The 27,655-nt window shown below is 42.8% G+C and overlaps 1 protein-coding gene across 1 annotated transcript; it reads left to right on the top strand.

Annotated features, from left to right (window-relative positions):
• The first annotated feature begins 957 nt into the window (after positions 1-957).
• Positions 958-27,655, top strand: rtkn2 (rhotekin 2). Its single transcript, XM_048263701.1, has 13 exons — positions 958-1,139; positions 10,921-11,066; positions 12,533-12,590; positions 12,899-12,947; positions 13,643-13,696; positions 14,040-14,157; positions 16,525-16,722; positions 20,181-20,275; positions 20,605-20,711; positions 21,022-21,153; positions 21,453-21,606; positions 24,946-25,053; positions 26,959-27,655. Exons 1-13 carry the CDS (start codon positions 1,107-1,109, stop codon positions 27,561-27,563), a joined length of 1,857 nt encoding a protein of 618 aa, XP_048119658.1. The 5' UTR covers positions 958-1,106; the 3' UTR covers positions 27,564-27,655.

Here is a 27,655-nt window from a genome sequence, read left to right as displayed (position 1 = left end):
CAAAACACTCGCATCAAAGCAGGGCGACTTCAGATTTGCGAGTGCTGTCAAAACGATCGTATACGGTTTGCTCATATAGTCTAGTGGTGTGGTGGTGAAGTGTCATGCTGCGTTCAAGAGCGTAGGGTAGATCTCCCGTAGTAGCCTATATTTTTATTTAACGTCTTTAATGGTAAGAGATCGCACAGGGATGGATAATGAGCGGTTGTTTAAGATTAAATTGCAATGCCAGACACCTTCAGATATGAGAGACCCCCTCAGGTTTTTGACTTTGTTGCTTTAATGAGGGCCAGTCCTCACTCTATGGGAGCTCGGCTCCCTCTGGCTCCCACGTAATTCGAGCACTGCTGTGTGGACAAATGATGAATTACATCATCAATGCCTCTTAACATGAAATTGCTAATTATTTGGGGAATTCATCATCTACAGTAGCTACATGAAAATATTCAGAGAATCCAATCTTAGCAAACAAGGGATAGAGTTGAAAAACAATAGATGGCTGTGCTCTTTTTGACCTCAGATGAAACTGCATTAAAATCAGACCTGTTTCTGTAATGAAAGTCATTGTAGCCAACGGGCTCAGGTCATAGACGGATTAATGCATGGGCAAAGTGGACACGTGCTCAGGCCCATAGCACTCCTGGAAGACTTGAAAAATTGCACTTATTTATCGACATGTAACACGAAACATCCGCGATTGATATGACTCCGTAGAATCAGGAGTCCAAAGAACAGATTTCAGGGCGGATCCAACTCCTGGCGCAGACCATTTGGGCGGATATGATAATAGGCCTAATGGTTTAATTTATCACCATAGCATTTTACGCGATTTTCTTTTCAAGTGTTATCTATTAGGATAATTTTGTTGGTCATAATACTGCCAGTAATATGACCTGTTGCATTGACATCAGAAAATTGGTACAGTCCTGCGCATTGGTCACCCCTGAAAGGGCAGAGAACTGGCGAGATTGTGTCATTTCCCGAGACGAGCGGGAGATTCAAAACACAACCAGAGTCTGGTGCATATCCTGGGATACAATTGTGCATTCTCTAGGGCAGTCAAAATCTGCGAAATTAACTTCGCTTCAAAAGGGTTTCCTGTCGCAATGACTGACTGGAGGAATACAGACGAACAACAGGTAGATGTAACATTAAACTTGCGCTACGCTTTTTCTCATGGGTAACTGAAGATGGTTGCAATGTTTTCAAAGGAAATTCCAGTTAGTAAATGCTTCAATAAAAAGTGCAGTTTACCCTATTTTAGCTACCCTCCGTGAAGCCTACCTACTGATCAAAACATACAGATCGTCTATGAAGATAACGTTAATGGAACCTGCTCCATTAAGCGGTTCGATTAGCGAGTTAATGTCCTGTGTCTTGTTTTGTGTAGCTAGGCTATAGTCAAATGCTAAGTGTGTGGGTCCGGTGATTGTGTATTAACTAAGGTGACCAAATTTCTGAGACAAAATCCGGGGACATTTTCAGTTGAGAAGCGTAAAACATGTAATGGTTTAATTTTTGTAAACTTAAAACAGGGACACTGTCCCAGGGGTGTCACTAGACTTGCACTTGTCCACAAGTAGAGGGGTTCGGGGGCATGTAAGAAAGAAAATTTGGTATATTTTAACGTTGAAATGCATCAATTTGGTGCACTTTTAAAATAAATTCAGAGGTTAGATTTGATTATTCTTATCTATGGATGGACATATTTGTGCTGTAGCCTAAACTTGCACTTCAGAATTTTAACCATGCACAAACAGGTGGAATGGTTATAATATTGCAATAAGTTATGATATTGCCCAACCACAAAGCATATTTTCTTCACAGTTTCAAAGAAATGGTCCAAAATAGTATTGGCTACATTTCAGCACTCCATGAAATTATATCCTAGTGGCTGTGTTGTTCAGATAGGCTAGTTAATCTAGCTAGTTTGGTCATTGTAATGCCTATTTTTTTTTTTTTCAGGACAGTCTGTGCTATACTGTTGTACTTTTACTTGTACTTGAGTAAAATTTAGCAAAGGGTATCTGTACTTTTACTCAAGTAATGAAGCTGTGTACTCTGTCCGCCTCTGCTAATAGGGCCTATGTGTTGTCAGTCTTATATCAAGAAAAAATAACTCACGTCTCATGATTTTTTTTTTCTTTATATTTTTGTGTTAATGTCACTAGGAAGCATGCCAGTAGAAATATAGGCCATCATATTTGTAGGTGATTGTCTGGAATCTGGCAATATGAGAACCATGGTGGAATAGGCCTACTCTGGCTAAACAATTTACAAAAATGTTTGTAAATAGTTTACATGAGAATAGTTCTACATTATAATTTTGACCGAAAGTTGGAGACCCTGTAGAAATGTGTTGCAATTTCAAAACCGGACTACTCAGGAACCGCTTGTTGTAAGCTTACCGATGCTAAAGTTATTACATAAGTTCATTGTTAATTTTCTCGCGTACCATTTACCACAGCAACTTGGCGCTAATGTCATTGGAAAGCTTAGATTCCGGCCGTTCACGTGATACCTGCGTATTATATGTATGCTATCTGTGTGACGAGTAGCATACTACGCAATTTTAGTTTCACCTGGACTTGAGCAGCTGGCACATTCGTGATGAATTAGTTTAATAAGTCCCCTGCACAAGTGGTTTCATTTCAAAGATTCTACCGCGCTGCTACTCCACCAATCGAAATAGCCTACCAGAAATATGGGCATTCTAGAACATCTCTGAGGTCTGAGCGCTTGCTTTGACCTATGTCTTTGACTAGCTTGAGACTGTGCGTGAAGGGTGCGCAACTGTACGTTTGGTCAGTGTTTTCTTTCTTTCTTTTATTCCCATTTCGGGTCTGTCAGTCACAGTGAAAACCGGGGACAGCTCACCGAAATCGGGGATTGTCCCCGGAAACCGGGGACGTCTGGTCACCCTAGTATTAACTAGATGTACCGCATAGCGGTACAAAATATGACCGCCGCTCAGTCCTGTACATCCGTTCCGCGAAAATAAATCACACTTCAATTTGTCTCCATATTTTACTCCATCCCCCACTCTTGAAACTTTTGTGTATGCTTGTTTGGCATGCCTGAGTGTGTGTGTGCGGCTGCACAGAAAGTAGCCTACTGGTGCTGAAAAGGTGAATAGATTGTAGAATAGCCAAAGAAGATGTAGCATTGTTATAAAACCTTTAAAATCTCTAAACGATCACAAGTAGGGCAGTTCATCACAGTTCATCCATTGCAACTGGATTGATGAAAGGTCACTTACACCTGTAGGCTACATTGTATTTGGGAAAAGCAAAAGGTATCAGCATAATGTTATTTATTTATTTACTTATTTATTTTTTGTGTATTTATAAACAAAAACATCTCTGTCAGTTCCATGCCGTTTTCAACAGCTATCAAAACAAAGGTCATTTTTGGATGGATGGATTTTTTGTGAATGTTTCTTCTTCTACATAAGATTTTAGTCATCTTTAGTTCATGTAATACTTTATTGTCAATGCACAAATTAAGTAACAGTAGTCTGAAACGTTATTGTTAATGCACAAATTAAGTAACAGTAGCCTAGTCTGAAACGAAATGCTGTTTTACATCTAACCAGTGGTGCAAATAACTGACATGTCCAAATGGGCCTTGATGAAATGCGTTGCTAGACTGTTCATACACATTTTAACGGGCCAAAGTTTAAGAGCTTTTGTCCGTTATTGTTCGTGCAAATATAGGCTGATTCATGTTCCCTTGCATTGTGTAACTGAGGTCCATGGCTAGTCTGGCTTTCATCAGACCAAGCTCAATCTTTTAAGAAATCAAACAATAAATAGCGGGCAGATCAGGCTGGGTTCACCCAGCCTAGTCCATAGGCACCCGATATTGTTTTAATTTTCGATTGAGATATACACGCTCTGGCTATTCTAAATGCAAAATGCATCAGGGAGTTATGACAAAGCGGTAACTAACAAACTAGATCCTAATAGAAAGCTGTTAGCTTCCCTAAGCTACAGGTAGGATTATAAGGTAGGCCTATTTACAACATAAATTGTCAATAGGCTATGCTGGCGACACAAATAAAATCTCCTTTGGAAACCAATGGTTTACGCCTTACAGTATCAAGCGGACTTAAACTGTCATATCGTGGCGAAAAGTTGTAATAACATTCAAGCAGCTCCATGAGTCAAGGAAAGCGCGAATGAAGTAGCCACTTCTAGATGGGACCCACTACAGTAGCTTAAGGTGTGTTGCTAAAGCAGCCATAATGAAATGAAGGTGTCATTGTTTGGATACTTCACACACACGTGCCTTTTAATTTCACAGACTACAACTACCAAGCTGGAATCAAAGCACATCGATTCCCCTCTCACACCCTGCATGCACTTAAAACAAAATAAACAGGCGTCTCAGTCTCACGCATGTATAGGCAAAACTGTATCAGACCGGTGTAACGTTGGTAAATCTTCCATTGCACAGAATGATTTTTGTAGCGTGCAATAAATGACAGTCGAAAGATACAAACAGTGCTGCTATACATTTGCTTGGTATAACCGCATTTTATAGTTTTCTACAAATGCAATAAATCAAATGCCTCCATCACTCAACCAACGCTACGCGGTAACATTACCTAGGTCCTTATTGATATTACAAGATTAGCGTACCTGCAGTAAAAACCAAGCATGTCCGATAAACATCCTCAGATTTATTTCGGCTTCAAGAAGAAATGGGAATTACACTTCATGTGAATATCGTCCTATCCTTATTAGATGTTCGCTGCGGTAAATTACAGTCCTTGTTTGAAGGACTCCATTGTTTTTTCCAACCCACTTTTTTTTTTTTTTTTCACCAACCCACAAAATTACGTCTCACTGCAACGATGCGCCATCTAGTGGACAAGCGACTACTTCGCCAATACTGAAAATGCAGCCATGATGATGAATATTTATTTTGGCTTTCTTTTTAATCCTACTGAATTTGTAATTATGTATCGGCCGTTCTAATACCGATAGTATGTGGGTGCCTGTGTGTGCATGTGTATATGTGTGCACCGCCATTTACAGGCCAATAAGTGTACAGTCACTAAATGTACACATAACCTAATTTTTAGACCCCCATGGATGAAATTCTCTGAAACTTGGCATACCCCGGAGAATGCCAGGTCAATCATACACATAAAATTTGGTGCAGTTCTGAACATCTTCACTGAAGATAGGGGCGATTAAAGCAGAATAATATTGCATTTTCATTTTTTACCGGGGGGGGGTGCAAATCACAAATGAGTGATTATGAGCCAGGTTGATGTGGGCCCTTGAGACCAACATACCATAAAAGATTCTTCATCCTCAGTGCCACGGTTCAGGTAGTTATTTAGGAAAAACTGGGGGCTACAAAGCGAAGAATAGCGGTTCCATGCTATCCATGTGGGGGTACATGCCCACCAAGTTTTGTGTACCCGGTCTTTCAGTGTCCGGGGAATCCTTGTTGGTGTGCGTCACTAAATGTACACATAAATTATTTTATTGTAAGGCCCCCATGAACGAAAGTACACAAAACTTGGCATGCATTCGGAGGGTGTCATAATGATCCTACACTTTTAATTTCGTGCAGTTTTGACATTGTCAGCCAGAGATATTGTGATGAAAACACCTAATTTTTTTTGCTTTTTAATTTTTAACTAGGTGGCTATACATGAAATAAGTGGTAATGGGATGGGTTGACATGCCCCTTAAGACCAACATACATAAAAAGGTGGACCTCCTAGGCCCTACGGTTATCGAGATATTCACAGAAAACTGTCTCCGGCCACCTACAGGCCAGTTGGTGTAATATAACAGAAATTCATTTATTGTGTGGCCCCCCATGAACAAAATTCCACGAAACTTGGCGTGCATTCAGAAGGTGTCAAAATGATCCTACACTTCCAATTTCGTGCAGTTTTGACTATGTTAGGTCACAGATACCTACAATTACAACACCTCATTTTTACTTTTTTGTGTTTAACTAGGTGGCGCTATACATGAAATTAGTGGTTATGGAATGGGTTGACATGGCCCCTTGAGATCAACATACAAAAAAAAGGTGGTCCTCCTAAACCTTACGTTTCTCGAGATATTCACAGAAAACTGTGTCTACCCTACCCTCCTTTCGGGGGGTGCAGTCCAGCGTGGGGGCTACAGATCAAAACGAAAAACGATGGTTCCATGCTATCCATATGGGGTTACATGCCCACCAAGTTTTGTCTACCCGGTCTTTCAGTGTCCGGGAATCATTGACGGAAATTTGGACATGCGAAAAAGAAAAAAAAAAAAAAATCTGACTAAACCTATATGACCGCCGCTTCGCTGCGCGGCGGTCATAATTACAGGTGTAACGACATCGACATGTAATGACTAACATTAATTATTATTATATAACGTTAATTAGTAACCTAGCTACCATCCTTATTAGTTTCAAGGCTGCAGTTGGCTAACCTGACTCTCCAGATGAATTTCGTTCCGCCTAGCTCCACTCATCTAGTGATGGGCAAATGAAGCTTTGGTGAATCACTGAAGCACTTTTAACAGTTGATTCGAAAATGGGATCATTACTCGAAGCTTCAGTAACAGCGACCTCTCCTGGTGAAAAGCCAAGACTGCATCTAAATTATCCAGGCTAGATAGTGGACAGGAAGCTTTACTAGTGAAATAAATCTAGTGCACGCACCTAACCACCCCATCCCCCCACATACGTAGTGCACATGAATAAGAATGGGATATCATTCTTTTTACAAATAAAGATTGATCAGAAGCCATCAGAATAAAGTTTTCCCATGTCTCTCTTACATTGTAATAAAAATAAATCAATACGAACAAACTATGCTTGTCACAGTAGAGACTACGAACCAAACACAATGTTGTGCATTAGCCTAAAGTGTTTATGCTTTGAGCGCGCTATAATTCAGACTAGAAACGAGGCCCTGCCCGTTGCAGTGGCAGAACGATTGGTTCGTGAGGCGGTGGTGCTGTAAACCAGCGGTCCCCAACCACCGGGCCGCAGGACATTCCTAACCGGGCCGTAGCCTACGACACGAGTTTAAAAAAAATGCATGTGAACTAAACTAAATTTAATTCGCAATAATGTTACGTTTTTACATGGCATAGGTCTATATGCAGTTGTTTGATTGCACGCATGTTTGCATTTTGCAAGGTCTATTTTCTTACGTCTGTCTGTCCCGCCTTCAACACTTTTACATATTGCCTTCAGCGCTGCGCAGCCTCAGGTCAGCTCACTTCACTTGATCAGTTCTTGGCGAACGGTAGTGTCACACGAAGTTAGCTAAACTGCTAGAATGAGCAACAAAAAACAAGCATCTTTAGCAGGTCACTGGCCAGAGTGTTTGAGTTGCGAGAGCCGCTGCAGAGATTTCTTACAGAAAAAAAGTCACCGTTAGCTGAACATTTTAGTGATGAGGACTGGGTGTCAAAACTCGCTTACCTGTGTGACATATTCGGGTTGCTTAATGACCTCAACCTGTCACTCCAGGGGAGAATGACGACTGTCTTTAAACTGGCAGATAAAGTCGCTGCATTTAAAGCAAGCTTGATTTGTGGGGACGACGAGTGGACCGGGGTGTATTTGATATGTTCCAAACAGTAGTGGGGGTTTTGGGAGAGACTGAGGCAGGGCCCTTTCTCTCGCAGCTGGTGCGCGATCACCTTGTTGCGCTTTCAAATGAGTTTGAGCGTTACTTCTCATCCTCCAAAGATCCATGGCAAACCTAGCCTGGGTGTTCCCATGCTGCCTTGCGCGCAATTTGATTCACGCTGCTAAGGCAGCCTGGAGACCATGGAGCATTTTCGCCTGAGATAGGGAACCAATCACAGAACAGGTGGGAAAGCAAGACGATGATGAGCTATGCACAGACGCATTTGATAGACATCCGTGGCACCCAATAAACGGATCTGGGCATTTTTTTCAAATACAAGAAAATGAACGTTTGGTTCCCAGACCACGTCTCTTTGAGAAGTGGTGGCGCTAGCCAGGCTATGGCAAACCAATGAGTGGGTCCGCAACCCATTTGTCAATATCCCGAATAGTCCTAACTTGTCAGCGCAGGAGGAAGAGCAGTTGATCGAAATAGCAAATGACGGTGGTCTTAAGAGTGTGTATAAGGAAACCTCTCTGGCGGGTTTTTGGATCAAAACCAAAGCAGAATATCCGAGATAGCCCGAAAAGCGCTGAAAACGTTTCCCACTGCGTATCTATATGCGAGGCGGGTTTTCGGCAATGACTGCAACTAAGACCAAATTGCGCAATCGACTGGACATTTCAAACACACTGAGGGTGTCCACTGTCTTCCATCACCCCCAGATGGAAGCTTCTTGTTGCAGGGAAACAAGCAGGACTCACACTGATTATATTCGTAATGCACGTTTAGTTCCCATGTTTTGTTCCCATATTTTGTTAAGCATGTTCACACTTTAGCTTCAAGTTGTTCAATATTCATAGTTCATATTGTTCAATTTTCACTTCAAGTTCACGTTTTTCACAAGAGATCGTTACCTTCACTGTTCATACATAACTGGAGCTAGTTCTTTTCAAGTAATGCATGCACAACACATATGGAACATGGAACCCCAACCCCCACCGGTCCGAAAAAAAAAAAAATGGGAATCAAACCGGTCCATGGTACATAAAAGGTTGGGGACCCCTGCTGTAAACCACTGAGGTGATCCATTCAGAGAATGAAACCGTTTCTGCTTCGGACGTCATATGTCACGTGATTTTTCCGTACCAAAGCAACCTTCGGAGCAGTGGTTCAAATGGAATTGTAGTTAATGGTTTGAAGCACGTATAGAGGCTTCATTGTCAGACTGCCATCACTACACTCATCCATCTGGGATCAATCCATTGAAGTGTTGCTTCAGAAGGCTGGGCCTAATCAAAAAATGCTTGCACATGATTGGATAAGCCACTTGTCCGTCATCTATTGACGTGCTACTTCAACCACTCACATCGAAGCCAACCCGTGACTCTGATAACAGTCTCACAGTCGCTTCTACGCTATTGAGTGTCCCAGTGACGCCACTTCCGTTTGCCTCCATGGGACCTATCTTTCAAAAAAATTTGAACGCCAGTCTATGAAAAAGAAATTATTTTCTGGTCCCGGTTGACTTGTGCCTTGAATTACCCATATGATGTTTGTCAATTTTAAAGAACATTTTTCATGTAAAGACATTTGCAGTTTGTTTCGTAACTACTGAATTACAATATTGTGAAAGATCGTAATTCCAACGACTACAAACCCATCAGTCGCGCTACATTAGCTCATTCACAGCCACACTAGATTGTACAAGCATAGCTTCTACCAGCAACAGGTCTTAATTGGGCTTTCCTTGCAGATGAAAAGGATCAGAGTCCGAGGATTAAACTAGGGCTGTCAAAATAACTGATTCATTTCGATTAATTAATTTGAGAAAAAATAACTGATTAAAAAAAATAGTGCAGATTAATCGATTCCGTATGACCTTTGACCCCGAGCCGTTCTAGTCAGTAACCATTAGACTGTAAAATGAAGGAGAGAGAAGAAAATGTGCTGCCTACAGTAGATCATTGATTGGAACATTTACTTTTAAAAAATGGTCTGATTGTGTTGATTAAAATAAAGTATTGATTAAAATAAAGGCCTCTGCAATGTCTGCAGCAAGGAATTTGCATATCACCGGAGTTCGTCAACTCTAAAGTCGCACATCAATGCAAAGAAATAGTGTTGACATTGAGGGAAGTGTTAAATTATTTTCATTGTGTCCCCTAGGTTATATCTGTGCCTTGTATGTGAAAAAAAACTTCTTCCCGAAGTCCTTTTGAATTTACTTCCTCCGCATATTAGGTCATATCATAGATTATTATGGCCATTATTTGAACAGTGAAAATAATAATAATAAAAGAGTTTTTGAACTTTAATGTCACAAATACTGATTATTCAATGATGTATTTTAATTTAAATATTTAAATTTAAAAAAAAAAAAAAAAAAATTATATATATATATATATATATATATATATATATATATATATATATATATATATATATATATATATATATAAATAAAATATATATATATATGCGATTAATTAATCAGAGTATGTAATTAATTCGATTAGAAATTTAAATCGATTGACAGCCCTAGATTAAACACATCAGGTAAGTTGCTAACTTTAAGGCTAATAAACAAACCATGCTACCGTGAGTAACGTCGAAGGGTAAAGTCACGTGACTTCTTTTGTAGTTCGTTTATGAAACAAAAGGAGCAATTTCGATTTTTTTAAATAAGGCAAAATAGTGTCTGACATTTTCACAGTTAAAAGATTATTACTGTATAGACAATGAAAAATATTTTTGGTGGATAACATCGCTGATTTGGCTTCACAATATTTTTTTAAAAATATGTCTATGGGACTTAACATTGGAGCTGCTCTTCGATAGGAACGCAACCACTTGGGGCGCTGGTTTTCACTTTCCCTCCCTATGTCACATCTATGAAACTCCCGCCCTGCGTCCTGATTGGCTCTACCATAAAATCTGGTGCAGAAATCACTCTCAACGGAAGAGGTCCCAGATGGATGTGAGTGACGCTAGGCGGAGCTAAGCGGAACGAAATTCATCTGGCGAGAGTCAGGTTAGCAGTTGGCACCATAGACGTAAACAATAACAAAGCTTCTAGACGGTTGATAAAGCTAACTAGACAATCTTTGCTTCTACCAGAGAATGTCTGATAACGGGATTCTGAATGTGCGGGCAACTTCAGCTTTGTAATAAGCGGAACTTTCACAATCTTCCTCTGTACTTTCAGTTTTGTAGGTCAGTGAATTAAACATGTCAAACGGTGTCTTATTGAGGTTTGTATCATTTCTGTTTGACCCTTGTGTGTTTGTGTGTGTGTGTGTGTGTGTGTGTAGGCTCGTGATGTGTATGAGCGTGAGGTTCGTGTAAGGGACGCGGCGTACAGACTCCTGCAGCTCTGTACCCACAAAGAGCAGAAACTGGAGGCCACCAAGAACATCCTTACCTCCAGTGCCAGAATACACACACACCGCACCTACAGGTACACACACACAAGAATGCTTACCTCCAGTGCCAGAATACACACACACCTACAGGTAATGTGCGTGCAAACACACACACAAGAACATCCTTACCTCCAATGCCAGAATACACACACCGCACCTACAGGTAATATGCACACACACATTGCACCTACAGGTAACACACACACACACACACACTAGAGTTTAGATTCTCCGCCCGAGTCGGAACCCGCAGGCCAGGTGGGGCCGATATTTCCCGCTACTATCCTCGGGCCGGGCCGGGCCCTTGGTCAAGCATTTGTGTTGTTTTTTTTTTTATCACTACTTTATTAGCCTAATTGGGTGGGGAGAAAGCTATGCCATTATCAGAAACATTCTATATATTTTAGCAAAGTATGCCTTAGTAACAATTTTTAGCAAAGTATGCTTTGTGTACAAAGTTGCACAAGTTAGCCTAATTAGATGGAGAGAAAGCTATGCCATAATCAGAAATATTTTATATATATATATATATATATATATATATATATATATATATTAGCAAAGTCGCTACAGTTAGGCTACAAAGTTACAAAATGCAACACGTGTCTCCACTCGCACGCATCACAACGGGCCTGCTGTGCTGGGTTGTGTAGCTTAACTGCAACGTGGAGCTTCAAGATAAAAAACAGCAGAATTACCTTTGAGCAAGTTTGGAGGAAAGTCGGAGGTCTGGACCCATTTTAAACAAGTTGTGGGCAGTGACAACATATGTGTTTGTTGTGTTGGCTTTGTCGAGTGCATTAAGTGCGGCACGCTGCTCTGACAGCAAAAAAACAGGGACTTTGAAAAGGAAAAGACACATGAAGCAGCTTGCCATGGCAGAGAGGATGATAGTCAGCCTTCAATGTCCTCTTTTGTTACTTCTCCAAGCATAGGCTACCCCTGAGAGCGAGACAAGCCCTCACAGAGAAATGCGTTGAGTTTTGCTGCAGGGACATAAGGCCATTTTACGTTGTAAGTAGCTTACGTTTCTTCATTCGGATCCATCCATCCAGCCGTGGCCTACTGGTTAGGTCTTCGGGCTTGTAACCGAAGGGTTGCCGTTTCGATCCCCGACCAGTAGGAAAAATGTGGGCGGGGGAAGTGGTTGAGCACTGCTCTCCCATGCCCACATCCACGGCTGAAGTGCCCTTGAGCAAGGCACCTAGCTCCTCACTGCTCCCCGAGTGCCGCTGTAGCAGGCAGCTCACTGCGTCGGGATTAGTGTGTGCTTCACCTCACTGTGTGTTCACTGTGTGCTGAGTGTGTTTCACTAATTCACGGATTGGGATAAATGCAGAGACCAAATTTCCCTCATGGGATCAAAAGAGTATATATAATACTTCGTCCTTGTTGCATTATTCATTAAGATCCTTCTAAACAGATTTCTGTAGTTCAAACAACTCGGAATTTTAGTTGAGAATGTCAGTTATAAAAATTGTCATGTTTAAATCGGGCTCAGGCTCATAATTACAGTTAATGTGTCGGGCTGGGCTGGGCTCGGACACAACGTGCACGGGGTAGGGTCAGGTAGGGTCGGGCCCAATCTAAGCTCTAACACACACACCCACACACACACACACACAAACACCGCACCTACAGGTAACACACACACCGTAACGTACCTACAGGTAACACGCATACGAAGACATACTGTACAACGCACACACACACACTCGCACACATCGCACCTACAGGTAACACACACACCACTTACAGGTAACACGCATACATACACACACACCACACCTACAGGTAACACACACACACCACCTACAGGTAACACTTACACCATACCTACAGGTAAACATGCTGTGTTCTTCACCAGGCCCCGAACCCCAGAGCGGCCAGGCTGCAGAGGAAGAGTCTCCTCTCAGGTGAAATCGCACTCACACTCACACTTTGAACACCTTGGGTCAATTGCATTGCGTTTAAGTGTGTGAGTGTGCTATGTAAATAAATGTGACTTAACTTGACTCACTCAGTCACACTCACTCACACAAACACTCATGCTCACACACACACTCACACAAACACTCACACTGTCACACACACACTCTCACATTGCACTTACAAGTAACACACACACACACACTCACCCAAACTCACTCTCTCACACACACACAAAGGAAGAATCGCCCTCTCAGGTAAGATCAACACCTTTATACACACTGAAACACACACACACACACACACTCACAAAGGAAGAGTTGCCCTTTCAGGTGAAGATAGACATTAGATCAGCACCTTTATACACCATGTGTATGCATGAGACGGAAAAGCGCAATTTGACATTCTCAGCTCCCGCAACAGGCAGTCTGCAGTCTGCGCTTTTACCTCAGTGCAGCCTGTTTGTACATACATTGCCATTTTTTTACTTGCACTTTGCGAAACAAATACGCCTGAAGTGGGTGCAAAAGCGTTAGTACATCTGTACCTCAGTGTGTGTATGTGTGTTTGTGATAAGTCACTCAGTGTGTGTTTGTGATGTCATAACATTCAGTGATGATGAACTATGTTGAAGTGTTAGCTGTGTGCGTTTGTGTGAGCTGTGTGTGCGCTTATGTTCCAGGTCTGCGAATTCCACTCATGTGGAGAGACTCTGATCATTTCAACAACAAAGGAAGTAAGTTTTAGTCCCTCCCTCCTCTGTCCGCTAGCACTGCCCACGCCATCCCCTGCACACGCTAGCACTGCCCACACCATCCCCTGCACACGCTAGCACTGCCCACGCCATACCCCTGCACACGCTAGCACTGCCCACGCCATCCCCTGCACACGCTAGCACTGCCCACACGCTAGCACTGCCCACACCATCCCCTGCACACGCTAGCACTGCCCACGCCATCCCCTGCCCACGCCAGGACAGCAGATGCTAGGACTGCCAGCGGCAGGACGGCAGACGCTAGGACTGCCCACGTATACAGAGACGTGTGTGTGTGTGTGTCTGACTGTCTGTCTGTCTGCAGGTTCGCGATCCGTCGCTGTGTTCAGTTTGATGATTCTGGGTCGCCATGTTCTGGACTCTGAGATGCAGGTGGTGGACCGGAACATGACGGACATCTGCTTCAATGGACAGAGTGTGTTGTGAGTTTGACTGTGTGTGTGTGTGTGTCTTTGTCTCTGTTGTGGGCCAGTCAAGTTAGTTTGTGTGTGTGTGTGTTAGGATAAGTTAGTCACTTGGTAGGGAAATCACTGACTGAAAGGCGGGGCTTCAGTGATGTGACTACCTGTGGCTAATTGGTTAATAACACCTGTCCATCACACCTGTCCTATCAATCGGGAGACAAATGGATCCAAGGCTCTTCCTACTTTGTTTTTAGCCACATTTGCGTAGCTCATGGCCTTTGAATATTATGGACTTACGTTTGGATTTACATCACCAGCAATAAAATAATACTTTAAGTGAACCATTTAACTCTTAAACCCATGAACGCGGGGCAGAGAGTGCCAGCACGCCACAGGTATGTTGACCACTCTGTGAGGCTCCTGCCAAGCTGACACACACGCATGCATTCACGAGCAGTTAGGACCTACTACCAAGTTCTACACTAGGGATCGACCGATATATCGGGCCGATATTTGCGTTTTTTACGTGTATCGGCATCGGCCGATAAGCGGCTGCGTTCGCCGATAGTTTTTTCCGCATTATTTACAAGCAGCTCTGTGTTGCTGGAGACGCTGCAATTCACGTGCAGACTGCCCCTCCCCCGCAAGCTGAGTACTGAAAGCCTGCTCTTCAAGACAACAGTAAACTTTAATCTTTCAAAGCATCTTTTAACTGTTTGACTTGAGCTGAAATATTGCCATTAACTTTGAAGGTGGAAGCAAGTTTGTGGGTCCAAATGGGAAACGCGAATGATAGATAGGTACTTTATTTAATGCTTTTAATGCCTTGTTTATAAAACTGCTTGCCATTGTATTTAGGGAGCTGCAAAGTTGTAGGCTATCCATATGCATGCGGTAGCGTAGCTGTTAAAAACACTGGTCAAATGATTAAGTAATGCCAACGTTGTTCCGTGGTATTTGTTGGAGTTTTATTCAGCGACCACCTGGCTGAGTGTTGGACGTGTGTGTGTGTGTGTGTGTGTGTGTGTCTCCGTCTCCCTCTCCCTCCCTGAATGCCTCTTCCATAAAACTGCTTGCCATTGTATTTAGGGAGCTGCAAATAGCTATGTTGTAGGCTATCCGTATGCATGCTTTAGCGGTAGCTGTTACGGACACTGGTCAATCATATGATTAAGTAATGACGACGTTGTTCCGAGATATTTGTGGGATTTTTATTTAGCGACCACCTGGCTCTGAGTTTTGGACGCGTGTGGTGTGTGCGTCTCCCTCCCCCTCTCCCTTCGAGCGGGGCCGAGTTGCTATCGCAGTGATATCAGAGCTTTAATAATGAGAGAGTGTTCTATGTAGTTGAATATTAATTCGTGTTAACGTTTATCATGTACCAGACATACCGTGTATGCCTTACTTGTTTAGAGCCGTTTGCTAACGTTATCATTATCAATCATCCAGTTCAATGGTGGTTCGTCAGCTACCAAACAGAAGTTTGTGTGTGCGTCTGGTCTGTCTCACTCAGTGGGACACACGCATCACAGCGATATGAGAGTGCTGCGCTACCTGAAGGAGAGATTTTAAAACTTTGAGAGATGTTTTTATACCTTTTGATGTTGATGCCGTTTAGAACAGAAACATCTGACACCACGTTATTTTCCTCTGCTGATTTATGTTCTGTGGTTGACAAATCTTGCAGCTTTTTTTTAGAAAAATATAGACATAGAAAAATTGAAATCATGCAAATTACAAATCAAGCACTTTATTTCAATAGCTACTTTTCAGGCTTATTGTTTTCTTATATTATTTAAATGTGTTGACAAAGGACATTTTGTGATGACTTGAATTATGTCTTATAATATGTCAGCAAGCAATGCATCATCAAGGCTGTGTTGTAAGATGTTGATGAAAGCATTTTGCACAGTTAACCATATTCAGTGCACCCATCCATAAATTCAATAAATGTTCCTTTTTTAAATTGAGACTTATAACATTTGTTACCATCATTTGTGTAATTATGTGTCATTTGTATGATGTAAATTGAGGGAGCAAAATAAAAGCAGTATAGGCTCCAAATATCGGCTCAAGAAAATTGGCAGGCTGTAGCGGTCATCGGCTAAGGCTGATGGCAAAAAATCTGTATCGGCACTAAAAAAATCCATATCGGTCGATCCCTATTCTACACCATACGTAAGGTGTAGGGTTAGCAGATAGCTAGCCTTTGTGTTGTTTGTTTTATGTTGTGTTACAGGAGGCTTTCGTTTAGTTAACCCTTTAGACCCAAGTAGAGCTTTCGGACTTTCCGCAGTGTATGTTGTCCTTTTCAATATTTGTTTGTGTGCCTGTGTGTGTGTGTGTGTGTGTGTGTGTGTATATGTATGTATGTGTGTGTGTTAGTGAGGAGGTGGAGTCGGACTTCGACTTGAGGCTAGAGCTCTACAGCTGTTCCATGGGGGAGGCTCCACCCCTCACTGCCACGCCCAGGAAACTGGCCAATAAGTTTCGCTCATCTCTGGGGAAGGCTGCAGGAAGGAAACTTCAACCACAGCCCGACTCTATGCAGGATGACTTCCTAGAGACACACCCCCTGCCAACGTAAGAACGTGTGCACTCGCGCCCGCGCACACACACACACACACACACACATACACACACAGACAGACCTACAGACAGACACAAAGTGGTCGCACACACTGGCTCCAAATGTGTTTTCATATTGGAGCACTCCGACTATGATCCCCTGCACCTTCTTCAGATCTAATTTCCAGTTAGAAAACAACACACACACTAAGAAAACGCACATCCTTAGTGGATCACACATGACCATCAAGCTCCCTATACAGGTTTGTTCTAGAGATCAGGGTAGGCCTGGGTATCGTTGAAAATGTTTCGATATGGTGCCCATTTCAATACCTTGATTTCGATGCCGGTTCTTAAACAATACTTTTTACTTTTTACATATACCATGTAAATCAATTTCAACAAAAATACATTCTCATTTAGTGGTGAAACATTATAATACAAACTTTTCTGCATGAACATCTTAAAATATTACAAATAAACAATATGTAAGAGATTATTGTTGTATAGGCTTAGTTAAAGTTATCAGTGATTGCAGGCTCAAATATAAATGATCACATTCATCTAATCTTTCCTAACGATCCGCTAGCTGCCCGCCCCTTAAGCAGGCTGTCAAAAACGTGTCTCTGTAGGCAGCCTAGGCTCTGAGATTTGTACACAAAAATAATTGGTGTTACTTACCAACCACTCAAAACCAAAATAAATAGTGCAAACAGGTTAGTGCAAAATGTTTTAAAGGGGAACTTGGCAACTATTTCAACGTAATAAACCCGTTTAGAAATCATTTGGATGGTTAAATGACCTGTTCCGGTGAAAATGACCTGTTTCCCGCTGCCCCTAGCGTCCCCAGGCGGAAAACCAACCTTGCAACATTGCGACTACCGTCCCGGAAAGAGAAGTGAGAAACAAGAAACTCGTTTTAAATCGTGTTTCTTACCTTGTAACATCCACATTGTCTGCCAAACTTATGCTAACCGTTTTGCTAGCTTGTAAACAAATCCATGTGCTTTATCGTTACCTTTTTCCACAGTTTGAAATAGCATAATGCACAATTTCTCCAGCAGAGGCGGAAATCCTGCCAAGTTTCCCTTTAAGTGCAAGTGGCAGATTTTGGATAATCACGCCTGCCAAACTGTTGATAATGAAATGCAGTCATCAGATGTTTTGCCCTATACACATTTGTCATCTGACATGTCGTGTTTTTTGTGTTTAGAGTTAGTGTATTAGAGAGTTAAGTTTGGTTTTCCTATGAGAGCTAATAAAACAAACTCCTCAGCACCATAGACAGAAGCAGGTCACATTTTTTAAGTTCACCCACAATTAGCAACTTTAGCATTAAAGGGAAAATACGGCCATCTTTCACTCATCGTTTTCCCAAAAATTGATTTTTATCAAACTGGAGATCTGCCCTGGCTGCAGCCTTTCGAAATTAGCTATAAAGCTAACCTATGGGGCAAGCTTTTAAGCGCGTTTGGGACCTCTAAACACTCCAAAAATCATTCCAAGACCTATGGAACACAAGTTGGTTCCTTATGAGACACCACCGTGCTCGTTTAACTCATAGTGTGGAGAAACATTATAAACTTGGGGCTATATCTTGCACTTTAGCACAATTGACTTCGCGCAAATCGCTTTGTGGGCGGATCTTGGCCGCTGTTTCTATTTTACCGGCGGGATCATGACTGTTGCGCCCGACGCAAATCTAAAATGGGGTGGTCTGAAGTAGCTACATTAATCATGGGTGTGGTTTGGGTGTAACGTGCAATAAACCAATCAGAGCGTATTATGATGGCGGAATTGCCAGACGCAGCCAGGAACGGTTCACAGCGCTATAGTCAGTTGGGAACAGTTTGCTATTGATTTTTCCTCTTGAGAAAATGTAATACAGAAATTACACAAAGTTTTGGGCATTCAATGAGGTTATGAATGCATGGTGATATTTTTGCAATGTAATCTACACTATAGAGTATAGACAATGCAGATCTGTCAGATAAGCTCTCCTCTCCCATGCTGCTGCTGGGCATTTGGGTTAAATGGCATTGGCATGCAGTTCAACATCACGCCCCATTAAGTCCTCTAATATTTCCTAAAATGGGAACTGCGATAGATGAGAGGAGGTGTGCGCAACACAGGAACACAAGCAAGCGCTCCTGCAGGTGTAAGCTACGGCTGTACCTTGCCATCAGGCAACAGAAACAGTTTCCAAGTTGACCTTTCCGACTCTGCACAGTATCCCATTAACTGCATGACAATAGGCTATTTACAATATTTTATGTAAAGTAGAGTTTGTAAACACGTTATCATCAACTTAATGCACGCACAACTTTTGTTTGAGCAGGAGAGAGAATAACAATGAATGGACGCAGCAACTACAGAAATTGTAGCCAAGGCTACTTGCTGCTTTCTTTTACTGTCTATGGTTGCTGGTTAACGGCACATAATAAGCTTATTTAAGCGAATTCACAAACTCAAGACTTCAAGGCCATCATGGATATAAAACGTTTTTTGAAAACAACGAAAGGATGGAGGGAACATAGCAAAGCTTGGGAGTTATTTCAGATGGGCTACAACAAGGTAGGCAAAATTGTGGTGCTTGTCAAAACCTTAGCGCAGCTGGAATAATGCTTATAGGCTGATGTTAAAGCACACTATGTTTAAAGCCATGCACAACGGTAAATTGGAACAAAACTAAAGGTAACTTTAGCCTTTATAGGGCTGTATAAAGTTGTCCAAATTAATAGGTCGTAATTACGCGTTGTTGTTGTAAAGATATTGCATGTAGATGTACTATATAGGCTACTAAATTTTTAGTTGACCAATGCACGAACAAACCCAGGAAACGGACAAATATCATCAAGGCTTTGAATGTTTTCATCTGTGCACAGAGTGTCTAGATCGGTGTGCATAGCATTCATTCCTGTAGGCCTGTGGCCATGCATGCGCCCTTAAAATAGCATCTGAATTTGCGCCACTGACTTTAGGTTCCTGGTCTGTGGCAGAATTGTTTTCTGAAACTGCAAAATATCAACTGGGACCATTTGCGCCGGAACACGCCCCCTCTTTTCGCTGAAACGCCCCCGTGGGCGCACATGTACCTGTGGAGGGAAAATTCCAATATGCGCTGATTGCAAAATAGGAAAGACAAAAGCGCGAGTATACAAAGTCAATTGCGCAAGAGTGCAAAATAGAGCCCTTGGTGTTTTTGTGTGGAGTCACCTCAGATTACCCCGTTGACATTTCCAGAAAGCCCTTAGCCGTTGCAGAGCGGACATGCTCTCAGCCACCGAAACGAAAGCTTTTTCCTTGGTGTTTTGAAACGACCGAGCAGTGCAGTCGTCATGTCCATAGTTATGACTATGTAACGACATCGTAAGATTCCTTGACTAGCATATGTGACAGCTGAACCTGTTACAGTGAAACAAACTTTCATGTAGACTTGGGCTTCTATCTGCTGATTTGTGTGTTGTTTTTAGGGGCGTGTCCTTTTCTTTGTTGGCGTTTACCTCATTGGGCCTGGAGCAGGTTGGGCGAGACTTCCTGTCTCACTCACTCAACGTCACGCAGACTGGTACAACACACAGACACACACACAGAAGCCAGACCGATACGACACACACACACTCATCACCCAGACCGGTAATATACACACACACTCATCACCCAGATAGGGAGATATATATATATATATATACAGCTCTGGAAATAATTAAGAGACCACTGGACAATTTTCTGATGTCATTCGAATGAGTTGACGGTCATTAGGAGACCACTGCAGATTTGAACATGAACATTTGAATGTCACTCAGCAACTGTAGAATGACATCAGATGTGCAGTGGTCTCACACACACACACACACACATTGGTGTTCATGCAGCTCTTGTGATTGGCTTTTCCAGCGGAGTCGTCGTCATGGTTACCCCTATACGGGAGTGTGTGCTGTCGCCTGCTCGCTCAGCCCGACTGTGTGAGACTACCAGCACACAGCGGGACCCTCTGCCAGCAGGTGTGTGTGTGGGGGGGGAGGGGAGGGGGGGGCTACCAGCACACAGCGGGACCCTCTACCAGCAGGTGTGTGTGTGTGTGTGTGTATGTGGAGGCTGCCAGCACACAGCCGGACCCTCTGCCAGCAGGTGTGTGTGTGTTACTGTTCTGCAATATTATCTGAATGTATGTATTTGGCAGTACAGTGTTAGCTATGTGTGTGTGAGAGAGTGTGTGTGTGTGTGTGACAGTCCTACAGTCTTTTATGAATGAGTGTGAGTGTGTGTGAGACAGTCCTGCCGTGTTATCTGAATGTGTGTGTGTGTGTGCAGGTGTGTGTGGAGGGAGTGTTTCGGTCCTGCAGTCTGCACTGTGAGCTGCAGGGGGCGACACTGAGCTGCTGGTTCAGCCCTGAAGAGGTCCAAGCCAAGCTGGCCCCATTCCTCACGCTGCCCATCACTATGGTAACCTAGCAACTGGAACTCCTACATTTGTGTCAAACATTGACATTGCATCATACATTGAAAATGGATTGACTACCGTGTGTGTGTACATGGTTGTGCGCGTGTGTGTGTGTGTGTGTGTACATGGGTGTGCATGTGTGTGTACATGGTTGGTCGTGTGTGTGTGTGTGTGTGTGTGTGTGTGTACATGGTTGTGTGTGTGTACATGGTTGTGTGTGCGTGTGTGTGTGTGTGTGTGTGTGTGTGTGTGTGTGTACATGGTTGTGCGTGTGTGTACATTGTTGTGTGTGTGTGTTTAGGACACGTGTGTGAGAATCCTGAGGGACCAGCATGGCTCCGCCTCCATGACCATCAGCACTCCTGGCTCTGCCTCCAGCAGTCATGTGTTCCGAGGCCCTGCCCCTGACCTGCATGACTGGGCTGCTGTACTCTCCCAACACACACACGACCTGCGTAAGACACACACACACACACACACATACACACTCTCCCAACACACACACGACCTGCGTAAGACACACACACACACTCCCCAACACACACGACCTGCGTAAGACACACACACACACACACACACATACACACTCTCCCAACACACGACCTGCGTAAGACACAGACACACTCTCCCAACACACACACAACCTGTATAAGACACACACACACGACCAGCGTTAGAGACCGACCGATTTGTTTTTTTTTTTTTTTTTTTTTTTTAAGCCGATACCGATTTTTAGTGGTCGGAGTCGATTTTTTTTTTTTTTTCTTTTGGGGAGAGTGTGTTTTAGGGCCGAATAATATCGTATTATCCTTAATTGGCATGCTAAAAATCATACTAGTAAGAGGAGGCACAACACTTAACACGATTTATTGAAAATTGAACATTAAAAAATCAACATAATATAACATATGTTCTATATATACACTATATATGTATGTATATAGTAGAAATATTATGTAGGCTATTATATAAAAATGACTGTAGGGGCCTACTCATCTATTCATAACAAGAATTAACAAATGTATGACTTCTTGCAGTCTGTTAGTCTATTAATTATTCATTTTAATATGTTTAACCGAGTGCAAGAAGACTTCCATGATGTGACAACTTCAGATAGTTACTTCAAAATGGCAAAAATACATGTTCAGGTTATACAGTTTCACTGTGGAACTTCCATGCCTTACCACAGACCTAGGTTTCAACAATATAAAACTCCGTCTCCCAGCATGCTGTAAGCATGCATCAAATCAAACATGTATACATTGCGAAAACAAATTGACACGGGATGACAATGTTTTAAAACGTTCACTTGTTATTTGTGCATCCTCTTTTTCCTCAATCATTTCACTTAGATTGTCCGTTACTTAGGTTTAGATCGTAACATAGCAGTCACCGGTATTGGCGGGGGCTTGCATAGTCGGCGCATTCCCAACACACTTGTAGCCACAACGCTAAGCAACTTTCATTTCTTCTTCAACTCCGATGCAGTTGAAAACGAATGGACATGGGATGACAGTGTTATAAAGCATTCACATGTTAGATTTGCGTCCTCTTTTTGTTAAATTTTCACTTAGATTGTCCGTTACTATAGTTTAGATCGAAACATCACGCTGGTCACCAGGGGTGTGTTTTTCGACAGTGTTGTTGCAAGTTAGCAACTTACTTGGTTGCAATGCAATTTCCCATAGGCAACCTACTAAGTTGCTAACTGGTTAGCAACAATGCTTTCGAGAAACGGGGTCCAGCATTGAGGGGGCTTGCCGGCGCATTCCCAACGCACTTTCGGTAAATGAAGCAACATCACAGATTACAACATAAGAAAAATCATAAGAGAAAATATACGACTTTGGGACACTGGAATGTAAAAATTGATGCCTTACCTGTAGACAGTCTTGCTCCTTCTTGAAACCAAAGATTTTCTTAGTTCTAAATAGACTGTCTCTTTTAGAACCTCGCGCTGTGTTCCAAGTAGCTGCCCGCAGATGTGCTGGACTTAAAAATCGGCACGATTTAGCAAAAATCGGCTGATTAAATCGGCTGGCCGATCGATCGGTCGGTCTCTAACCAGCATAAGACACACACACACGACCTGTATAACACACACACACACACACACACACTCCCTCCCAACACACACACGACCTGCGTAAGAGACACACACACACTCTCCCAACATACACACTCACATACATACACACTCTCCCAACACTCACACACACACAATCTCTCTCTCCCTCTCTCTCTCCCAATACACAAAAGACCTGTGTAAGACACACACACACACACACACACACACACACACACACACGGTCTCTCTCCCTAGAGGTAGGATTTTATCGATATTGATGCTGCTTATAGATACTTCTCTCCATAAGAATAATGGAGGACAACAGTTTGTCACTTTGGGTCCACACAAGTCTGCCACATCCCCTGTCACTCGTGATGTCCCCCAGGGTTCTGTTCTTGGGCCCCTCTGCTTCCATATATCCTGCCCCTTGGCCAAGTCATCGGTAGACATGGCCTTCAATTCCATTGCTATGCCGATGACCTCCAATTGTATCTCACTACATCCTCCCTCACTGACCCTCTTCCCAATTCACTCACTAACTGCCTTTCTGATTTAAAGCTATGGATGCAAGATGACTTTCTAAAACTCAACACAGATAAAACCGAAATCCTTCTCATCAGCCCCAAACCTCAACTGTCCAGATCTCATAGTCTCAGTCTGAACATTGATGGTACAATTGTCAAATCCGCTCCTGTTGTCAGAAACCTTGGCATACTGCTCGACTCCTCACTCAGTTTCGACCCCCACATTAAATCCCTCCTCACTAAAACTGCATTCTTTCACCTCCGCAACATTGCCCGCCTTCACCCCTTCCTTTCTACCATTGATGTACAGACCCATCCCGCCTAGACTACTGCATCTCCTTATTCATTGGCCTCCCCACTAAATCACTTCAAAGACTACAATATATTCAGAACTGCACACATCACCCCTATTCTTTCTCAGCTTCACTGGTTACCCGTTCTGTCCCGAATCAAATTCAAAATTCTACTACTCACTTTCAAAGCCCTCCATGACCTTGCTCCTCCTGACCTTCTGATCTCTTACACTCCTTCCCGCTCCCTCAGATCCTCTAATCAAAATCTCCTCTCTGTCCCCAGCACCAGACTCTCTACCCTAGGTGGCAGGTCTTTCAGCGCCATGGCCCCTAAGCTCTGGAATTCCTCAATCCCTCCGTGACTGTCCCTCCTTTCCTTTCTTCAAAACTCACCTCAAGACCTTTCTGTTTCAGGAACACTTTTCACCTTCCACCACCGCTTGACTCATCGCAAATGCCCCTTTTTTTGACTGTCTGTTTGTTTTTGTGCTGTCTTGCTTTGTTTGTGTTGACTTTGTTAAGTGACCTTGAGTCTGAGAAAGGCGCTATATAAATAAAACTTATTATTATTATTATTATTATTATTATTATTATTACATAACCTGGGTATTATTATTATTGTTGTTATTATTATTATTATTTATTATTATTATTATTACATAACCTGGGTAAGACACACACACACACATAACCTGCTTAAGACATACACAACCTGGTTAAGACACACACTCTCTCAACATATACACTCACGACCTGAGTAAGGAAGGATCTCACACTCATACACACACACATGCAAGTAGTCAAGATCACACACACACTACCTGTGCAACTTTGGATCACACACTCAATATTGAATCCCTGAATGGGTATGTGTGTGTGTGTTAAATGTGTGTGTGTGTGTGTGTTCAGGTTCCTGGAAGCAGTGCTGTGATGAGCTCATGCAGATCGAGCTTTTGTCTCCCCGAAAACCACCGCTCTTCCAAGCAAAACAGCCAGAAACTGTTTACAGTGAACTAAGTGAGTCCAGCCTCAACCCCTAACCCTCAACCCTCACCCCCATACCTTAACCCCTAAGCATGTCGCAGTGAGTCCAGTTGGCTATTAAAATAGCTCCACATCATGACATACCCTTCACCATGTCTCACGATTGGCATGGGGTACTTTCTATAAGATCATCTATCAATGCAAATCAAACCAACTATTGGGCTAACTGAAATAAAACCATGCCAATATCTAGGTATGTGATGATGTGGGGCTATTTTAATTCCAAAGACCAAGGGAACTTCATCAGGATGCATAGTATCCTGGATCCATAAAATAACTGGTCTTTAAAAATAAAGATCTGCTGCAATTTAACATAGGGGTATGAATACTTATGGCCCCTGTTTTTTTTTTTTTTTTAGGAAGAACATTTTTTTATTTATGATACATTATTCATTCACAAAGAAAATTGGTGTCCTTAAAAGGTTGGATTTTTCCTCATTTTGTAGTAAGATCAATTAAGGCATTAAGATCAATTTCCAAAAGATAATTTGCGTTGGTTCATATTGTGATTAGGTAATTGCGTTGGTTCATATTGAGATTAGGTAAATGCGTTGGTTCTAGTGCTGTCAGTTAAACACGTTATTAACGGCGTTAACGTAAAACTGTTTTAACAGCATCAATTTTTATGCCATTAACATTCTTTTTGGTGTAACAATCTTTGTAGTTTTTTCACATGCTGTTGCAACAACTAGTAACGTTAGAACAACTACAAGACCACACCGGATCTAGCTAGACAGGAAACTAAACAATTCACCTTATTCAGCCCCACCCATTTTTTTAAATTCCACGTTGTCTTTAAACTTCCGGTCGGCTAGCTACGTCTAGTTAGCTTCATTGGGATAACACGGCAGAAGAGGATAGAGGCTAACTTGGGAGAAAAACGACAGTTTTTAGACTGTTTTTAGTGGCAGGCTAACGCATACCGATGACTTGCGCTAGCCTAGCACCTGCGAACTCTGCAATTAGAAGGACTGGATGAACCGTGCTGAAAACAGCCTCCACTGATAAATATCACACTTGCTAACTTGGAAATGAGGTCCTATGTCCAAAATCCTGAACCACCCAATGTGACCATTACTGTATGTTCCTATTTTTTGCTCTTTCTTACTAACAGAAATGTCACGAATGTAGGCACAGTCAAATTGCCGTGGCTGACTATAACTAATTTCGGCAAGCTTAATTTTACATTTCATAACATCAACTAAACATAAGTCACACATTCATTCTATCACTTGTAATATGAACGTAGCCTTTTTCCTACTACTAGGTGAGATAATTGGCTATGTTATACTGAAGTTCCACAGTTGGCTAGCTAGCAAGCTAACCATTTTACATGGGACATTATGGTAAGTGTAGCTACGTGCTAAATTTGTCCTCAACATTGGGGTATTGCAAATTACTGGCAGACGTGACCTGAGCAGGATAGTTACCAAGGAGCTCTCTCCAGATGTAAAAGTTTGCCATGGTTGCGTAGCCTATTTGCGTAAGCGCAAAGTGGTTCTCTCTTCTCTCTCTCTCTCTCTCTCTCTCTCTCTCTCTCTCTCTCTCTCTCTGTGTGTGTGTCTGCGTCTACATGAGGCTATGTTCAATTCAACTTGGTAGTTGATCCGTCCGGTCAGTCGCACCGCATTCACGCCACTTTTTGATTACATTAACGTCATCAGACGGGCTGTAAAAGTGTATGCAGGAATTTCTCGCATTATAATGGCTAGAGTTGCGGGACTTGAACAAATTATGCGCAATACCCGCAATCCTGCAGTGAAATTTAGGCCCTGATGTATGAATACAAGGCTACAACTTTTTACACACAGGGTAAAGGGGGGCACTGGGGGTGTTTCTATGGGTACAGGATGATGTAACGTGTGTGTGTTTTTGCAGGCATCAACTCTCCTGGCAAGTTTGAGAGTGTGACCGACATCATCCACAACAAGATCGAGGAGACTGGAGGCCGCTTTCTGATTGGTCAGGAGGAGCAACTGGAGCCTCCTAATTGGTCAGCTATGTTTGAGGGCTCCCGCCCCCTGGTGGTGCAGAAGGTGGTGATGTCTCCAGGGGAGGAGCCCCACCAATCCTGCTTCAGTCCAGTCGCTCGGGGAAACAAGAAACGCAAAGCCCCGCCTCCCCCTCAGGACAAACTGCCGTATGCACCGCCCACTCCGACAGTGTCATCCCAGCCGTCCAATCAGGAGAAGAGGAGGGTGTTAAAGCCACAGGAGAACCTCTCTACAGACACATCGTCCAATCTGGAGAAGAGGAAGGAGTTAAAGGCGGTTCCTCGGTCAGGACGGCGGTCTCTTGACAGCAAGTTCTCCTCAGTCATACAACAGCTGCAGAAAAAAGCTTCCTCCAACCAAAGCGCTCTACAGACAACTGCCTCAACCAATAGGAACCCTCCACTGAGCCTACAGCAGCCACCAGTCCCTGCCCCCCGGCACAAACTGAGGAAGTCGTTCAGGCAGATCATGAACCCTAAAGCCTTCTGAGCCTTTTGAACCTAACCCTGACCCTGCATCTCAGCCCCTAAACCCCAACCCTGACCCTGCATCTCAGCCCCCTAAACCCCAACCCATTTGAA

The sequence above is a fragment of the Alosa alosa genome, chromosome 14 (assembly GCF_017589495.1).
Source record: "Alosa alosa isolate M-15738 ecotype Scorff River chromosome 14, AALO_Geno_1.1, whole genome shotgun sequence".
Classification (NCBI taxonomy): domain Eukaryota; kingdom Metazoa; phylum Chordata; class Actinopteri; order Clupeiformes; family Clupeidae; genus Alosa; species Alosa alosa.
This window is presented reverse-complemented; position numbering and strand designations above follow the sequence as displayed.